Source organism: Hypanus sabinus, chromosome 19 (genome assembly GCF_030144855.1).
Source record: "Hypanus sabinus isolate sHypSab1 chromosome 19, sHypSab1.hap1, whole genome shotgun sequence".
Classification (NCBI taxonomy): domain Eukaryota; kingdom Metazoa; phylum Chordata; class Chondrichthyes; order Myliobatiformes; family Dasyatidae; genus Hypanus; species Hypanus sabinus.
This window is the reverse complement of record NC_082724.1, coordinates 56,114,007-56,133,709: the sequence shown is the minus strand read 5'-3', so window position 1 is coordinate 56,133,709 and position 19,703 is coordinate 56,114,007. Positions and strand designations below refer to the sequence as shown.

Here is a 19,703-nt window from a genome sequence, read left to right as displayed (position 1 = left end):
ATAGACAACAAGAGCAGGAGTAGGCCATTTGGCCCTTCGAGCCAGCACCACCATTATGATCATGGCTGATCATCCACAATCAGTACCCCCTTCCTGCCGTCTCTCCACATCCCTTGACTCCACTATCTTTAAGAGTGCTATCCAACTCTTTTTTTGAAAGCATTGAGAGAATTGGCCTCCACTGCCTTCTGAGGCAGAGCATTCCATAGATCCACATATCTCTGGGTGAAAAAAAGTTTTTCCTCAACTCCATTCTAAATGGCCTACTCCTTATTCTTAAACTGTGACCTCTGGTTCTGGACTCCCCCAACATTGGGAACATGGTTCCTGCCTCTAGCATGTCCAATCCCTTAATAACCTTATATGTTTCAATCAGATCCCCTCTCATCCTTCTAAATTCCAGTGTATACAAGCCCAGTCGCTCCAATATTTCAACATATGACAGTCCCGCCATCCTAGGAACTAACCTTGTGAACCTATGGTGCACTCAATAGCAAGAATGTCCTTCCTCAAATTTGGAGACCAAAACTGAACACAATACTCCAAGTGTGGTCTCACCAGGGCCCTATACAACTGCTGAAGGACCTCTTTGCTCCTATACTCAATTTCCCTTGTTATGAAGGCCAACATGCCATTAGCTTTCTTCACTGCCTGTGTACCTGCATGCTTACTTTCAGTGACTGATGTACAAGAACACCTAGATCTCGTTGTACTTCCCCTTTTCCTAACTAGACACCATTCAGATAGTAATCTGCCTTCCTGTTCTTGCCACCAAAGTGGATAACCTCACATTTATCCACATTAAACTGCATCTGCCCACTCACCCAACCTGTCCAAGTCACCCTGCATTTTCCTAACATCCTCCTCATATTTCACACTGCCACCCAACTTTGTGTCATCTGCAAATTTGCTAATGTCACTTTTAATCCCTTCATCTAAATCAAACTATACTCAAACTACCCCATCTGGCACCAACAATTAATTCACAAAGTCACTTAGATTACATTTCTTCCCTTTTCTGATGTCTGGTTTGAACAACTGAACCTCTTCATCACATCTACTTTAATGCACTGAGTTGCTGCCACATGATTGGCTGTTAGATATTTGCATTAATGAGCAGGTGTAAGGTGTACCTAATAAAGTGCATCTTGTCATGTTTCTGCTGCACCTTACATTTGACATTATCATCCAGGATAGCATGCAAACAAAATGGATGACACAAAATTTATCCCGTCTTTGACAGAAGACAGGACGTGCTCACCGTGTAGACAGCAGGAAAAGACAGGCTTTGCTGTTGCGAGGATCATTGAACTGGTTGATCAGTCGTTCTCGCTCCAATACAGAGGTGCTTCCATCCAGCCCTGCAAAAGTTGAGAAAGATGTACATATATACAACAAAACATTTAAAAACTAGTGTTGATTGACTGGATTAATTTTTGACAAATATGAAATAGTTTCCCAACACTTGTCCTCACACAAAGGACAGGACCCTGCTATTGAGGTCACCATACGATCCATCCAGAGATTCGTCAAAGTTGCTGCACAAGTTGGAGCAAAGAAGTGTAACCCCCTGGGTCGCCTCAGGCTCGCTCAGCTCGTTCTCGTCTAGGGGGAGCAGCCTTCGGCCCCGCCAAACTGGGTAATCAGCTGGTGTGGATGCTGTGTGAGGTCCCCGCCTCACCCAAAAACAGACAGTACACCATATGCGATTAAATGAGTACAATTTATAAAGGTTACTATAACTAAGTGATTAATAACGATACAGTATATATGAAGAGAAAATTAAAGAAAAGGCGCCAAACTTATCAAAGTCCAAACCACTACGTGCACAGCCGTTGGAGCTCAATTTCTGAAGTCTTCTGGCCACCATTCGATCCACTCCGAACTCCTCGACTCGCAGCTCAGGACCCTCCGAACTCCTCGGGACTCTCCAAACAGCTCAGGACCCTCCGAGTGGTCAACCAAGCACATCTAGCTTCATTCCCCCCCCCCCTCCTCGGAGAATCTCCCGGCCTCGGACCCCCCTTTGGGGTCCGATCCTCGTCCAGCTTAGAGCATTGCGTCCTCTTTCTCGACCCCCTCGCGCCGATCTGCCCAAAAGCCCGTCAACAAAAGTTTACAGACTCAGAAGAAAGAACATTAATCCCCATTTGGTTTACAAAGGAATACCATTCTCGTTATCAGTAAATTAGCATTCCTGCTAGTTAACAAAAAAGAAGAAACCCTCTTTACACTCTCCCTCCACCAAATAAAAGTCATGTCCTCATGACTACTAAATAACTCGCCACCTTTCCTGCCAACACACCGTAACCCAAGCACAAACAGTGACATCTCCTCCCCACACAGTAACCCTCACGCCCTGTTCCTCAGGCGCTACTTAGGCCAACTATCTGGGAGTTCCCTAACCCTTCTGAGGCCTCCGTACCCCCTCACCTAAACCCTTCAGGCTCGGACACAACGGGGGATACCTTGGGCCCACTACCAACTCCTCTCTCAACCTCTCACTCATGCCCCACACTGCACACAGCTAACCCTCCCCGCTACACCTGACTCAATGGGAGAAGGGCCAAAGGTCTCTTCCTCAATCGAGGGAAAGTCAGCAAAAGGCAGCATGTACCACACATCCAGCACATCATCCATCGAATCTGTATTCTTCCTCATTCCTGTGATCGGTAGCTGCTGTTTGATCTTCTCCAAACGGAAACACGTGGCCTGCACTGCTCCCGCAGTCTCTTCAGCCTCCTGTTCAGTATTCACTGCACTTCTCTCCAGCTTTTTCTTCCTCATGACTTCTTCCAGATCAACTTTCAGGTTTTGCACTTCATTTGAACTGTCGATGGTCATCTTCAGGTTCCCTTCAAGCTTCCGCTTCTCTCTGCTGAGATTCGTCTGTAATTTCTTCACCTCCGCAAACTCCCCTCTCCGGGTTCTCAGTTTGCTATTACCCTCAGTCAGACAACTTCCTTCATTCTCTCCAACTTGTAAGTCTTCCGAATGGTTCCAGATCACTTTCTCCAGTCTCTCCGTCTTCATTTCAAACTTGATTCCGTAGAGACAGTCTCTCACGAGCTGCGACCTTCGCCAGCCCTGGCACGTGTCCCGAAAACACTTTAACTCGGTAGTTCTCAGCTGCTCCTGCAACGACCTCACTTCATATTCTCCTGAGGCAAATCCAAACACCAAGAGATCATCCACATACACCAAAACTCCAAACGCCTCCACATCCCCTATGGTCTTCCACCTGCCCAGCAGGAAGGTTGCAAGGGCTCCAGATATGCCCTGTGGCATCTTTTCGGACCCGAAGACTCCTAGGGAATTTATAACGGCCGTCTTCTCCTTGTCGGCCCCACTCATCAGGATCTGGCAACATCCATTCCTCCGATCCAGCACCTTAAACCACATCGCACCACTCAGACAGGCCATCGCCTCTTCGGCCCTCAGGGCCATATTCTGGTCACTGACAGTGCGCCTCTTCAACGCAATATAATCCACACACACGCTGCTTACGACTTCCACGGCTTCAGGGGCCAGTCGCCGCAACCTCTCTCTCTCCGAGGTGTCTTCAGCAGTCAACTCCGCTCCCTCGTGGTATTTCGCAGCGTCCACTAAGAGGGTCTCACCCTCAGATACTTCCCCCAGGCCGTACCACCACTGGCTCTTGTTTGAATTCGGTATCGGCCCAATGCTGCTACACACGTCCGCACAAGCAGCTCGAAACCCTGGGTGCATCGACAATGTCTCCAAACAGCGCTCACCCACCTCCTCCGGGCAGGCCCCCAAGCGCACCAACAGGATATTGGTTCTCTCTAGAACAGAAACGCTGCCCGTCTCAACAGGGTCCGGACACATCAACATTAACGATTCCTGAACCTCAGTCTCCTCCACATTTGCCTCTAAGAACTCCATTTTCACTGACCAACAACCGTCGTCTGGATAATCACCGGCACTGGTACCCCGAATCTCCAGTGTCCTCAATGTCGTCAAGGGTAAATGCTTCCAATAACGGTTGAAACAAACTGTACAGCAACTTCACCGGCGCCCCGGTGCCAAGGATGGCTTTAACTTGACTTCCATCCATCCGTAACAACACCTGTGCGCATGGCCCCTCTAAGCCTTCAGGAATAGAGTCTGCTCCTTTCAGGAGTTCCTTGGTACATTGCTGGGAACGTGCTCCCCCAGAGACCCCAAGCCGTTCCCCCACTGGGCCTCCTCTAAGTTTCCCGACACCTCTCGAATCAACGGAACAACTGATCCCCTTGACAGATCCCCTTTGCACCACAAGCAATTTATCTGCCCCCCTAGGCAAAAAGGGATACCCTAAAAACTTCCCACCAATCTCCTGCCACGGATATGATAAGCCCCCCAGCTGCGGCATTTGACTTCCAGTCAAACCACACGCAGTTTCCCACACTTCCCCAGAACTGGCAGCGGTCACTTCGAGGTAATTGCGCCCGACAGTTCTAACAAAGTCACCAGCCCGCCTACTCAAACTTTCAACCCGTCCCTGTCGCTTTCCCTCAGCCAAGCACTGCCACTCACCCAACAACTGAGAGGTCCGCTCCGCCCACGCCTCCGCCCCTTTAGGGCTGGACATTATTCCAATAACCGGGCGGAGCCCACCACTGCTGAAACATCCCAACCTGTCACTCCTCACTCTCCAAACAGTACGGACAACCCATGGTCCCACCACCATTTCGTCAGCACTAGTTGGAACTCGAACAACGACCTCGAGGCTAACAGCAGCCACCCCACCCAACACACACGCAGCGATAACCAGCAATCACACACCCACAAAGGCACACCAGCTCTTCGCCGCAGACACAATTTAAAGAGGGTGATCACACAGCTTCCACAGAAATCAATCCCGGACGAGCACCCCACAATGTAACCCCCTGGGTCGCCTCAGGCTCGCTCAGCTCGTTCTCGTCTAGGGGGAGCAGCCTTCGGCCCCGCCAAACTGGGTAATCAGCTGGTGTGGATGCTGTGTGAGGTCCCCGCCTCACCCAAAAACAGACAGTACACCATATGCGATTAAATGAGTACAATTTATAAAGGTTACTATAACTAAGTGATTAATAACGATACAGTATATATGAAGAGAAAATTAAAGAAAAGGCGCCAAACTTATCAAAGTCCAAACCACTACGTGCACAGCCGTTGGAGCTCAATTTCTGAAGTCTTCTGGCCACCATTCGATCCCCTCCGAACTCCTCGACTCGCAGCTCAGGACCCTCCGAACTCCTCGGACTCTCCAAACAGCTCAGGACCCTCCGAGTGGTCAACCAAGCACATCTAGCTTCATCCCCCCCCCCCCCCCCCGGAGAATCTCCCGGCCTCGGACCCCCCTTTGGGGTCCGATCCTCGTCCAGCTTAGAGCATTGCGTCCTCTCTCTCGACCCCCTCGCGCCGATCTGCCCAAAAGCCCGTCAACAAAAGCTTACAGACTCAGAAGAAAGAACATTAATCCCCATTTGGTTTACAAAGGAATACCATTCTCGTTATCAGTAAATTAGCATTCCTGCTAGTTAACAAAAAAGAAGAAACCCTCTTTACAGGAGGAAGAGGGGTGACTTGATAGAGGTATTTAAGGTGATAAAAAGCATAGATTGAGTGGATTACCAGAGACATTTTCCCATGATGGAAATGGCTAATATGATGGGACTTAATTTTAAGGTGACTGGAGGAGAGTATGGGGGGGGAGGGGCGGTGATGTCAGAGTAAGTGCGTGTGTGTGTTTTTTTTACACAGAGAGTGGTGGGTGCGTGGAACACCCTTTTGGGAACTGTGGTAGAGGCATTTAAGAAATTCTTGGGCACACGGATGACAAAAAGAAAAATGGAGGGCTGGCTTAACATTGTGGCCTGTACCATGCTGTAATGTAAATCTAATCCAATCACCATTCCACACTGTGTATTCAGATTTGTAAATAGTTTCCCCTCCCTGCTATCCTTTTGTTAATTGCCTTACATCTCTCATGCTGGTTAAATCTGTGGAGTTTAGGTATGATTTTCCTTCAACATCACTCATAGCAACAGTTTGTGCAAGCGCCCAAGAGGAGAAGGCAACTGGTTTAATTTAGACTGCCATTTGCTTTGGGAAACTAAGTACCCCCTAGTACTCAGCAAGGGAACTCAGAAAGGAACCTCTCAGCTTTTCTGAATCTGATCAGTTCTCATATTCAGCTATCTTGGAGTTTGTGTCACTATGGGTGGAGCACATTGTACAAGCTTGCCATCTATTTCCTCCAACATACACATGTCATGTTAGAAGAGATATGAAATTATAAGCAAAAATACACATGAATTTGAATGCTATACAAGTGAAGGACAAATATAGAATGATCTCTTCTGCCCCTAATTTACCTTTAGATTCCTAATGCATTGTTTAATAGCAGTTGGTTGTTTAGACACACACTATCTGTTAAGCAATCAATGATATGAACAAATACGGAGATGAATATCGAATTTGAATGCAAAGGTCTGCAAGTCTGCTTTGGATCAACAGTGTTCACAAAAGAAATGGTATCTTGTATATGGATGTGCAAATATATCCACTAGATGGCACTGTTGCTTATTTTTAGTAAATACCTGTGGAATGTAATAAATTTTAGTGTTTTTATGTGTCAATTTAAATCTTCACTGATTTCTGATTTAATTTAATAAATCAGATCAACACACACTCCAGGGACTCTGCGATGCTTACTGTAATAGTTAACATTCCGGATCCAGGGTTGAGGGGCTTCTTCAGAGCCTATTTTCGCTGGTATTTGTCTCTTCCCAAGAAATTCTTCAATGACGGACAGTGTGGAAAGGCTCTGGCTGTAGCAGGGGAACACAAAAAGATACAAAAACAGTGAAGACCCGTGGAGAATGAAAACCTTAATTACCATACTGACTGGGACCTCCACTGAGGAAGAAGGAAATCAAAACTATCCAAAAAATAATGCAGCGTTGGAGAGGAGAAATAAAGCAAAATTCTAGTTACTTAGCATTTGAGGTGAGAGGAAAAGCTCAGTGAAAAATTATCAAGCTGAAACATTAACTGTTTCTCCCTCCATTGATGCTACCTGATTTGCTGTGTTTTTTTCTGCTTTAGCTGGGAAGATTTGAAACGCTTGCATCAATACTTTAGCCAGTAAACAGAATTAGAATCAGGTTTATTATGAAATCAAATCAAGTTTAATTGCCATTTAAACCATACATGGATACAGCTGAACGAGACAGTGTTCCTCTAGGGCCAAGGTGCAAAAAAAAACATACAAGCACATTCAAAATAGTGAGAAAGAAAAAAAAAGAACATAAAGAACTCAAGACATTTTTAGTCCAAGGCCTTGAGCAACAAATCCCACAAATCGATCGTTCCGGGCAGCCCAGCCTGTACTTTCACTGATCCAACACTAGAGGACAGCACCAATGGGAGAGGCCACTCCAACTGAGCCTGGATGTCATGCTACAACACAAGCCCACAGCTTGAGACCCAGTCCTTGCTACAACCGAGGCAACGCTGCTGCCTTGTCTTTCCACTGAACAAGGGAAGCAAGCCTGTGGCAAGTAATGTTCAACAGGGTCTTGCGATCGCAAAAGAAATGTCCAAGACAGTCACCCATGGTTCACTACACACAGTCTTCATGCCAACTCGAAGGCACCAACTCCAGTGCCTTCGAGTAGCAGGCAGCAGCATGGTCTGCACCCAGGCCAGCTCTTCTGAACTCAAACCGGCTTCTCCTGCGGACAGACTTGAATCCATTGGGGTGAGGAATTCGAGTTATGACACTGATGTATGTCATGAAATGTCATGTTGTTTTGGGGTAGTAGAGTGAAATACATAAAAATACTATAAATTAGACTGTATATACAGTGTGTATAAAATCAAATTAAAGAAGTAATGCAAAAAGAGAGCAAAAATAGTGAGGTTGTGAATATGAGTTCATTGTGCATTCAGGAATCTGATGTCACAGGGGATGAATCTGTTCCTAAAACATTGACTGGGTCTCTTCAGGCTCCTGTTATCTCCTAATGGCGGAAATGAGAAGAAGGCGAGTCCTGGATGGTGGGGGTCTTTAATGATGGATGCCACCTTTTTGATATATCACTGTTTGAAAACGTCCTCAATAGTGGAGAGACTGCATATTTTATGCTGCAATAACTCTTCTGTTAGATTATCATTTCAAATTGTTCTCACCACCGAAGCACTGTACCTTTTGGTCTTGTTTCTGCCCTGTATCTTATTTTATAATGACAAATAGTATTCTAGGAACTGCTTTTCTACCTAGTCATCTGTATCTGACCATCTTAAATTCCTGCCCATGTTAATTCTGTTACATACCTGTGCTGCCAATAATTCAGCAAGCAGTCTCTGAAATGAAACACTAGAAATGTGTGATAACTTTGTGTCATATTAATACTTAAACAAAGGCTGGGATCAGCACCATCACCAAAGAACTAGCAGCCCCAGCCTATTTAGCAATGCTCCAGTCTAAAAGGAAAAACTGTAATTGTGGCATCCAAGGCAATGTTATTTCATTTAAAGCCAATGGACGTAGGTCCTTTCCTCACCAACAAATAACCGAGGCCTGTTGTGAACCCTGACAGTTCAGGGCCGCATTCTTACAATTTTCTGCTGGGTTTGATTTAACATTAGGCTGGTCTCAGCATCAGATGCTCTACATGACATGGTTATAGACATCAATAAACACATCACACTCCCATTCACACCAACCATTTCTTGCCATACTCATGTTAGAGTGCAATTGTTAATAAACACAGGAAGTTTGTCATCTTCCCCCCCTTCCCCGCCGCACTGTTGATCATTAGATCAGTTTGGGAATGTGTCTGAGAAGGTCCCCTTTTAATTAGTCTAGGTATGATGGAAAGCAAGATTATTACAGGTTCAGTAGCATATTTCACAGCAGAAACCAGAAACATCTCATGTTCTATTCCCATCCATGTTAAATTATTAGCAGATCTCAACACTGGGAGCTGCTGGTTACAAATAACTTGACCTGGCAACCCCAGCCTGTAATAACAGGAAAGGTGAACAACATAATTACAATAATTAATGTTCCTGATGCTATGTACGCTTGGCTGTCAGGTGAAGACTATATCAAACATGGCTGTGATTCTCCAATAATCCAGGCATTCCCAACCTAAGGTCCACAGACCCCTTGCTTAATGGTATTGGTTCATGGCTTAAAAAAGGTTGGGAACTCCTGCAATAATCCTAATCCTATGGAGACAGTCTACTGCTGTCAACTGTCCAGGAGCAGAGGGCACAGAAAACAAGGACACCCCTTTAGGACAGAGATGAGGAGGAATTTCTTTAACCAGAAGGTGATGTATCTATGGACTGTAAGTCATGTGGTATATTTAAAGCAGAGGTTGATAGGTTCTTGATCTGTAAGGGTGTCAAAGGTTATGAGGAAAAGGCAGGAGAATGTGAAGCAGAGGGATAAAAGGTCAGCTCTGATGGAGCAGACTCAATGGGCCAAATGGCCTATTTCTGCTCCTTTGTATTACGGTCTGGGATCAGACATGAACAGTTACCTACTGAATTACGTCTTGACAAAACCCTACTTTAAGAATTGCAAATAAAAGTCACTTCCCTCGATAGAAGCTTCCACCCAACTTTCCCCATAACCTTAAAGCTCTCTTACCTAAATACCAGGATTTTGTCCCCAAGTTTCACGCTCTCTTCAATTAGCTCAAACAACAGCACCATTTTTGCAGAGTTTTCTAGCAAGCCAGGCTGATAGCTTGCCAATATATCCTTAGCCTGAAGACGCAAATACAGCTCTGTTATGTTCTGACAGATTGTACAGTACACAGCAAACAAAATAAACAGCCAGTTAACAGAGAACATGAAGGAAATATAAGCCACAGTAGGAGTCTTGGTCATCACAGAAAGATGCCTTGTAGAAGGTGATGGTGACAGTATGCCAAGTTACATCCAAATCTCTTCTGTAGGAGGTTCTAGACACTTCACCAATCATAGAAAGTGTGGAGAGATTATGGAGGAATACAAGGGCTGATTCATGGGAGCACCCAGACGAAAAGTACAGAAAGGCATCAGGAAATGAGTGAGAGCAGCTCATTATAAGAAGGAGAAGCTTGAATTATCAATGGGACTTCGGACTGAAGAAGATGATTGATGGCAAAAGCACACCTGACCCTGGTCTGCCAAACTTCAGCATAAATAAATCTACTAAAAATCCTAAATTCAGAAGCGAAAAGATACAGCACTTACCCAATCATATGTGATAACTTGATTGGCCTTTTCCTGAAAATGATTGAATCCAACACTTTGGGTAAATTTGCTGTTTGTGGAATCTATGGTGGCAGCCACGCTCTCAGTTTTTCTTTTATTCACAACTGGCAGAGCTCGTGCATTTGGTGTGCCTGCATTAAGGTCATTTACTTCAAGGTCCAAATCTGGATCATTGGCCAGGTTCTCCTTCTGTAGTGCCTCATAAAGAACATCTGGGTGGTTCCAGATCTGGCAGAGATGGAGAAAACCAAATATAATCCAGCAATAAATAGCTTTACACTTAAAATAGCTTGACAATTTAATGTAAAGTGAAAGAAATCATTATCAAAACAGTGTCTAAGGGAGTGGCGGTCTGCTCCGTGAGAGAGGGAAACAAATGTCTCTATGGTCAGGAAGCTTTGAATTTGCCATGTTGCAGAAGTGGCACAATTTTTTGGAAGGAGGGCCAGATTTACAATTCAAAACAACTTTCAAGGGCATGAAACAATGCAAACATGTATAGATATACATTTTATTGTATACATAATTAACCTGGATGTCATCATAGTACATTTAGTACATTTGCAGATAATAAATAGATTGATGCTGGTGTGAGCATCATAGAAAACTGCCAAAGGATACAGTGCAATATAGATCAGTTTAAGAAATGGTCAGAGAAATGGTGGATGGAGTTTAATCTGACCAGATTACACTTTGGGAGATCAAATGTAGAGTTAGCACACTGTTAATAGTGTGTTAAAAGTTGCTCCAAAAGTGGCATTGTTTGCTGTGTAACCAAAACTATGTAGTCAGCTTTGAACTTGCTATTTGCTATGCATGTATCCAATTTAGTAGGAGAACGAAATCTTAAGAATGTAGAAGACAATGGTGTGTTAATGAGAGGTAGCTAAGAGATGTTTTGCTTTGAACTTGTTTGCTGTGTAACCAAAACTATGTAGTCAGCTTTGAACTTGCTATTTGCTATGCATGTATCCAATTTAGTAGGAGAACGAAATCTTAAGAATGTAGAAGACAATGGTGTGTTAATGAGAGGTAGCTAAGAGATGTTTTGCTTTGAACTTGTTTGCTGTGTAACCAAAACTATGTAGCCAGCTTTGAACTTGCTATTTGCTATGCATGTATCCAATTTAGTAGGAGAATGAAATCTTAAGAATGTAGAAGACAATGGTGTGTTAATGACAGGTAGCTAAGAGATGTAGATTAGAACATGATTAAGTCAATGGGTAGAGACAATAGTGGCGGATGTACTTGAGGTAAGCAACTGTAGACCGATTGGATATGCTAATGAAACTAAACCAGGAGATTGCTATAAAAAATGCTATGTACAAGGATCGGTGGGCAATCAGCGACTAGCTCAATGACTGTCTCAGCTCTGATTTGCAAATTAAAGTTTAATACTTCTTGAAGAATCTTCTGCGTCTCCTGGTTGCTTGTGGGGCACGAGAAACCACGACAAAATTGGCGACCGCGGCAGGACAGGAAAGAGACCCGCAGAAAGGAAATGACAGATTAGGGATGCTTCCCAGTCCTCTAGGGACCCCCACAAGGCGAACAGAATTAAGGGTGCACCCAAACAAAAGGTAAGCGCTTTTTGCCACAATTTGTACTAAGAAATCTGTTGGTTCTGGGGAGGTCTTGGAGTATCAAATGTGTGGAACCACTACCGAAGGGTCTCTCTAGACCAAAGAACCTGGCAGAATTGGGGGTTAACAGGAGGCTCAGAGGATTGATCAAGAACACTGCAGTGAGGGTAAGTACAAATAAGCTAATAAGAAGTTAAGTGAAGAAAAATTCCACGTGGTGTTGGTAAGTCCCTGTGGATACCGCTTCGTATGAAACGAAGGTCTGAACGGGCAGGGAAAGGAAAATAGAGAAAATCCTCGTAGATACCGCCTTAAGAAATAAGGGTCTGAATAGACGAGGTACAAAGAGAAAGTTCTGTGGATACTGCTCTGAATAGAGGTCTGTACGGGCAGAACAGAATAGGAAACAAGGACAGTCCAATATATAGTTTAAAGCACTGGTAGATAAGACGATAAACTAGCCATAGAATTAGAGTAAATAATATTATCCAGTAAACGAACTGTGAATCTCTGAAATACCTTAAAAAGAGAGAACAACATGACAGGTAAAGGAACGGCAGTAGAGATTCTGAGCAAAAAAATCCGGTAAATAAATATGAGATCACAAAAACTTCAGAAAAATGGGAAAAGAGAACTAAAAACCTGGTCACAAAAATGGCCAAGAGAAGGAAGGTTTGATGTAAGCTTGTATGAAGAAATGGAGGCACTAATTAAAAAAGAGGGCAAAAAAGAGAGCAAGAAATGGAAGTGCTAAAACTCTTCAGAACGGAGGGAGAAAGGCTGAGGGAGAAAGGTAGAATATTGATTACAAGCGAGGAAGTTACTAAGGTGCTGGAGAAACAGCCTGTTAGAGAGAGAGGAAGGTACAGTGAGCAGCTGGCTTCAGCTCCGTACCCGGATGCGAAAGAAACAGAAAAACCCCCTCCCTATAATGAGGAAGGAACCCCTAAACAGTGCCCCCGGCTGACGGGAACAGTAAACATGCAGGGAGAAGTACAAGTTTGGGATCATGAGGAGGACAAAAGACAATACGAGAAGGAAAAAGCGGCGATATGGAAGGAGATACAGGCAGAAAGGATAAAGGTGGAACAGGCAAAGAGAGAAATGAAAGAAGAGATTGAACGAATGAAATACTTGAGAGAGGAAAAGGAGTATGAGGAGTATCGGTTATACCATAGAAATAAACAGACTAGAAAAGAAAGTGGCTCATCAGGGCAGGAAGAGATGAGGCATTCAAGAGGAAGTGGAAAAAACATAGGAGATGAGAGTCTTGGAGAAACTCAAGAGAGAAGGGAATCAAGCACGAGTAAGGATCATGAGGAGTCCCTGCCACAGGTGTACAGATGCGGACAGGAAGAAAGAGAAGGTGACTCATTGGAGGAGCAAGAGTTAAATGCAGAGAGAGAGGATCCGAGAATTTGTGGGGAAGAGGTAGGAGGAGGTAGGGGAGCGACTTGCGGAAGTAGAGAGAGAGCTAGATAAATTACTGAGAGGGGATTGCCAGAGGAGATACGAAAAATACTCCAGGGGCCAACCAAGTATTGAATCAGGACAGAAAGGAAGGACTCCACAGGGAGACCGAGGGAAGAAGAGGACCCTGGAGGAATTTGTGTGGGAGGCAGTAAAGACATACCCTGAGACAGATGGGGAGTCAGGCGAGGAGGAGAGCCAGGGCAGGTGGGAAGAAGGAGGAAGAATGATGCCGTTGTTAGTTAAAGGATCAGGACAAGTGCAGTATATCCCTAGGGGATCCCTGGACCTAGAAGGGCTGAAAAACACTCTGCCTAATCCACATGAAGGAGCAGGGAAATGGATTAGAGCCTTTGAAGAAGAAACGGCGGGACGATTGGCACTATTTGAAGGCACTATTGATAAGTGTGTTGCCTTTATGGCAGTTATTTATAATATTTTCGCTTAGTAATTCATTTGTTAGTATTTTCTAGTTAAAGTTAGAATTGTTTTAAATATATTTGTTTTTCTGTAATATATCCCGGAATGTGATGACGTCACATCCGGTTTTGCCACGTCTTGTGGGAAAATACCGGTTTGGGAAAGACGGGAAGGAGGGGGCACACATGTGTAGATCAGCGCAAGAAGCTTGTCTGTGTATGCATTAGAAATCACAGTGAGAGCAACGCTGTAAGTTAATAGATAATCGATATGTTGAATTAAAATGTTAACGCTGACTCTGTTAAAAGTAACGACGGTCAATAAGGTTTATGTTTTCGTTAGTTAAAGAGTTGCGGATAGTTTGTGTTGAAGTGTATTTAAAGCGGTCCATGGTGTAGGTAGATTCTGACTGTATGCTGCACTTTAATGCAATGTAGTTGTAGTTTACTTTTACAAGTATTTACAATGTAAATGTGATATCAAGAAGGGAACAAATACTGTATCAATCTTGTATTGTTTTATCAACAGTTTTCACCATATGTTAATGTGAAGAGTGAACAGTAAATGGTTAATCTTACTGCAACCTTGTTTTCATTGACTACGGTTTATCTCGGCGTTTAATTCGGCGTTCCATTACACCCGAGCGAGAACGCTGCAATAAGGTTGATGGGAACCTCCAAATTTAACGAACTAATGGAAATGGCTGGCAGAGTAAACTCGAACGACCCGAGAACTGATGGAGGCGGGCTTCACAGAGTGAGGCAGAGGGTATGGCAGGCCCTCAGGAAGGTTTATCCACCCAAGGTGGACCCCAAAGCCTTAAAGGGGGACCACGTAGTCCATGCACTTGAGAAATACCGGAAAGACAAATGAAGGTTGGCTGAGCAGCAGGAAGAGGTGCAAAGAAAGTTAATACAAATGCAGCTCGAAGAACTCAAAAAGAAGGAAAAAGAGAAAAGCAAAAAGATGCTGCCAGCAACCACCGGTCCGAGTACAGCCATCGAACTGGATGAAGCACCACTATATGGAGGAACCGATCATACTGTAAGACAAGGGCCGGAAAACCCCATGCCAACAATCAATGTCTTTGGAGGAGCATTCCCACAAATGCCCTATCAGGAACAGACTAAATTCAAAAAGCCCAGACAGGACTGGAAGTCCCAAGGACGGGGACAGAGGAGCTATGGGCAGAGGGGACCAGTGAGGAAACAGGGGGAAAGAGAGGTAGAGGGATTGTGCTGGGGATGTAATCAGCCAGGTCACAAGAGAAGAGATTGTCCGTTTACACCTTGGCCGGTCACACACCAGCAGGAACCGATAAGAAGGGAACTAAAGTTTAGCCGAGGACCAGCCCCCACAGGCCAAAGCGGACCTGTGAACCCCTATGCGAGGTATTAGGGGTGCCCCAAGAACTCGAGTGGGAAGGGACATTACCCAATGATAACAAGGGAGGCAGACGAGGAACCCATTGTTCAGGTTACGTTAGAAGGGCAACTGACACCAATGCTGATAGATACTGGAGCCACATACACTTGTGTACAGCCACAGTATGCCCTTCACCTTCCCATGTCAGGAAAGTTTATTAAGACAGTAGGGTTCTCGGGGAAAACACAGTTGACACAGTGCACGGCTCCAGTGCAATTGAGAATGGGGAAAAAAAGGAATTGTTTTGCCAGTGCTAGTATTTAAAGGAATTCTGATCAATTTGTTAGGCAGAGATGCCTTATTGAAACTGGAATTAAAATTAGAAAGCTCCAGCAATTGGCTGAGTGTGGAAAGAGCAGGGGCTCAATTGATAGTGCGAGAAGGCAAGAAGGCTAATGTCTTTTGGATAGGAGACATCGCAAATCAGATTCAGGAAACCTGGGAAAAATGGAAAAAGGGCATGCAGGCTATATTACCCAGGGCTGTAATGCCCAAATCTGAGCTACATTGTACAGTGATTTTTGACGAGACTCAGAACAGGGAGTTAGAGGAGAGATGGCACCTGGAGGCATGTACCCAACAGCACCTGGAAGGGGAGGCTGTGATAATTGGAAAGCAAGGGGCAGCTTTACAAGTTAAGTGGAACACCTTTTTAGAAAAATGGTACAGGATACCAGAGGCTGCGCCCCATGTAACGTTGTTGGTAAACAAGGGATATCAGTCTAAAGACTTAGGACCCTTAGTTAAGAGTGCTGAAACTGTAACAGTGTGGAGAAAAATCACGCCAGAGGCATGGATATCAGAAGACAACAATTGCATTAAAATAATGGTAAGTGTAGATATGGTAGGGACAGTGAGAGAGGTCGAAATAACTCCGCAACCACACATGCCATTGCTGGGAAAGGAAAGAAGCCAGCAGAAAGATAGAAGGTTAGATGAGTTGCCATCTATTCTGTGGTCACAGCATGACACGGACGTAGGGAAAATAAAAACAGCTAGTCCGGTGGAAATAAGGCTGAAAAGGGGAGCAATTCCACCCAGGAAACCACAATATCCTCTAAGACCAGAAGCAGAAGAGGGAATAGCATCGACAGTGCAAGGGTTGCTTGAAATAGGAGTGCTTAAAAGAACAAACAGTCCATGCAATACCCCGTTGCTGCCAGTCTTAAAAGCAGATAAATCTAAGTGGAGATTGGTACATGATTTGCGAGCGGTAAATGATGTGGTACAGGACTAGCCAGCGGTAGTCCCCAACCCACACACGCTTTTGACTAATGTTCCACCAGAAGCAAGTTACTTTTCAGTGATTGATTTATGTTCGGCTTTCTACAGCATTCCTCTAGCCGACCAGTGTCAGTTATCTGTTTGCATTTACTTACAGAGGTGCTCAGTATACCTATACCAGAATGCTGCAAGGGTTTAAACATTCACCACATGTTTTTAATCAGGTGTTGAAGGCAGACCTAGAGGGCATACCATTGGAAAGTACATTATTACAGTATGTGGATGACCTGTTGATTTGCTCCCACAGTAAGGAACAGTGTGAGCAGGACACTATAACTCTGTTAGGGAAGCACGCATGGAAGACATAAAGTATCCAAAAAGAAACTGCAATTTTGTATGCAGCGAGTGGAATACTTAGGCAGGGTAATATCCAAGGGAGTGAAGGCGATAGCACCAGATCAGATTGAGGCAATAACTAAGGCCCCAAAACCCCAGACTGTAGGGCAGATGATGACGTTTTTGGGAATGGCAGGGTACAGCTCAGATTGGATAGGAGAATACGCTGAGATTGTGGCACCTTTGAGAAAGATAATGAAAGAAGCAGGACATACAAATTTGAAGAACGGCAGCCAGAAAAGCGTCTGGATGTACACCAGCTGTCATTGCCCCCAAGGTAAACCTAGCTCCAGAACCTGTGGTAGAGGACCTAATTGAAATACAAGGTAAGGCAACTTTGGCAGAACAGACAATGTGGAGACAAAGGGGGGCCAAGCAGAACCCGGAAGGCTTGTGGAGCATGGAAGACGGTTTGTTGGTAGCACCCACCCCTCTACTGACGATTCTGATTTCAGACCATTGTGCAAGGGGGGAAGTGATAAAGAAAATAAAGAAGGATGGTTTGTGGTCACCTTATTTACAGGCTTCAGTGGACTTTGTCTTGTCACAGTGCGAGGTATGCGCACAGAATGCAGGGACCAGACATCGGTTATTTGACTGGTTAGAAAGTAGACTCGGAGAATGGGGAGCATGGCTGACTAAAATGGCGATAACTGTCAGTATTGTATTGTTGAGCTGTGCGTTTGTGCTGTGCTGTTTTCTTCCTTGTCTCAAGTCTCTTGTAGTGTGTGCTGCAACCAAACAATTTCCGATGCTCATGGCAATTACTGAAGCAAGCTTAGTGGAGAAAGAAACACCGAAAATGTATCGTTACAGCCTACAACACCTGCAGGATGAACAAGAGCAAAACGACAGTGTGGGAGTAGATTGTAAGGGCAACTGTAGACCGATTGGATATGCTAATACAAGAGATTGCTATAAAAAATGCTATGTACAAGGATCGGTGGGCAATCAGCGACTAGCTCAATGACTGTCTCAGCTTTGATTAGCAAATTAAAGTTTAATACTTCTTGAAGAATCTTCTGCGTCTCCTGGTCGTTTGTGGAGCACGAGAAACCACGACATTAACGGCAAGACATTTAACTGTGTTGATGTTCAGAGGGACCATGGGGCTCAAGTCCATAGCCTTCTGAAGGTGGCTCCACAAGTAGACAGTGAAGAAGGCACTTGCCTTTATTCTCTGAGGGATTAAAGAGTTGGGAAGTTGTGTTGTAGCTTTATAAAACTATTTAGGGCACATTCTGGAGTACTACCAACAGTTCTGGTTGCCCCATTATAGGAAGGATGTTGAGACTTTGCAGATGGCACAGAAGAGATTTACCAGGATGCTGCTTGGATTACAGGACATATGCTATATAAAAAAGGTTGGACTGACTTAAATTTTTCTCTGGCACAACACGAGCTGAGGGGAGATCTGATAGACATTCATAGGATTATGAGAGGCAAAGACCGAGTACAGTCAGTATCTTTCCCCCACTGTCTAATACCAGAGGACATGCAATTAAAGTGAGAGGTATTAAGTTCAGTGGAGATGTGGGACAAATTTTTTTTTATATACAGGGGTTGTGGAGGAGGCATAGCCTTTCAGAAAGCTCATAGATAGGTAAACAAATGTGAAGGAAATAGAAGGATATGGACATTGTGCAGGCAGAAGGTATTAATTTACAATGGTGCTAGAAAGTTTGTGAACCGTGTAGAGTTTTCTCTATTTCTTCAAAATATGACCTAATATGCAATCAGATCTTCATGCAAGTCCTAAAACTAGACAAAGAGAACCCAATTAAATAAGCGACATTTTAAAAAAAACTATACTTGTTCACTTATTTATTGAGAGAAATGATCCAATATTGCATGTATTTGTTGGAAAAAGTATGTGAACCTTTGCTTTCAGTAATCCTCCCTTTTAAACAGCAGTAACTTCAACCAAATATTTCCAGTAACTTTGATCAGTCCTGCACATGCTTGAAGGGATTTTAGGCTATTATTCTTTACAAAACCTCTTCAACTCTGGGATGTTGATGGGCTTTCTTGCATGAACTGCTTACTTCAGGTCCTTCCCCCTATATTTCTGTAGAATTAAGGTCAGGACTTTGACAGACATTCTGAAATATGAATTTTCTTTATTTATATAACCATTCTGTTGTTGATTTACTCTCGTCTTTGTGCATTATCCAACTTCTATTAAGCTTCAAGTGATCAACTGCTACCCTGTCATTCTCCTGTAAAATGTTTTAATACAATTTTGAATCCACGGTTCCCTCAATGATTACAAGTTGCCCAGGCCCTGAGGCAGCAAAGCAGTCTCAAACCATTATGCTGCTTCTACCATGCTTCACACTTGGGATGAGGTTTTGGTGTTGGAGTGCAGAGCCCTTTTCCCTCCAAACATACCAATATGCATTTTTGTGAAAAGTTCAACTTTTGCAAACTTGAGACATGCAGCAATGAGACAAAGAGTGGTGGTTTCCTCCGTGGTGTCTTTCCATGAACACCATTTTTGTTCAGTGTGAACAGAGACTTTAGCATGTTCTAGAGATTTCTGCAGGTCTTTTGCTGTTACCCTTGAGTTCTTTTTCACATCCTTCAGCATTGCACATTCTGCTCTTGGTGTGATCTTTGCGGGATGCCCACTCAACAGTACTGAGTTTCCTCCATTTGTAGATAATTTCTCTTACTGTGGACTGGTGAACACTTAGGTCTTTAGAAATGTTTTTGTAGCCTTTTCCAGCTTCATGCATTTCTGCAACTCTTCTTCTAAGGTCCTCTGAAAATTGTTTTGATTGAGGCATGGTACACATAAAAAGATCTTTCTTAAGAGCAGGCTCTGTCAGTAACCTGACTTTGTCTGTTCTTTTTTATAGGTCAGGTCACCTCTACAACCCACACTTCCAATCTCAATCTCATTGACTGGAACACCTGACT

The 19,703-nt window shown here is 44.1% G+C and overlaps 1 protein-coding gene across 2 annotated transcripts in view; it reads right to left on the bottom strand.

The window, feature by feature from the left end:
• Positions 1-19,703, bottom strand: part of rad54l2 (RAD54 like 2) — a 202,173-nt gene that overhangs the window by 24,974 nt on the left and 157,496 nt on the right. For both annotated transcript variants that reach the window (XM_059944447.1, XM_059944448.1), the window contains exons 13-16: positions 10,243-10,491; positions 9,653-9,771; positions 6,703-6,818; positions 1,262-1,361 (exon numbers count right to left, since the gene is read on the bottom strand). In XM_059944447.1, coding sequence (XP_059800430.1) covers positions 1,262-1,361; positions 6,703-6,818; positions 9,653-9,771; positions 10,243-10,491 — 584 coding nt within the window. The remainder of the gene's footprint in view (positions 1-1,261; positions 1,362-6,702; positions 6,819-9,652; positions 9,772-10,242; positions 10,492-19,703) is intronic.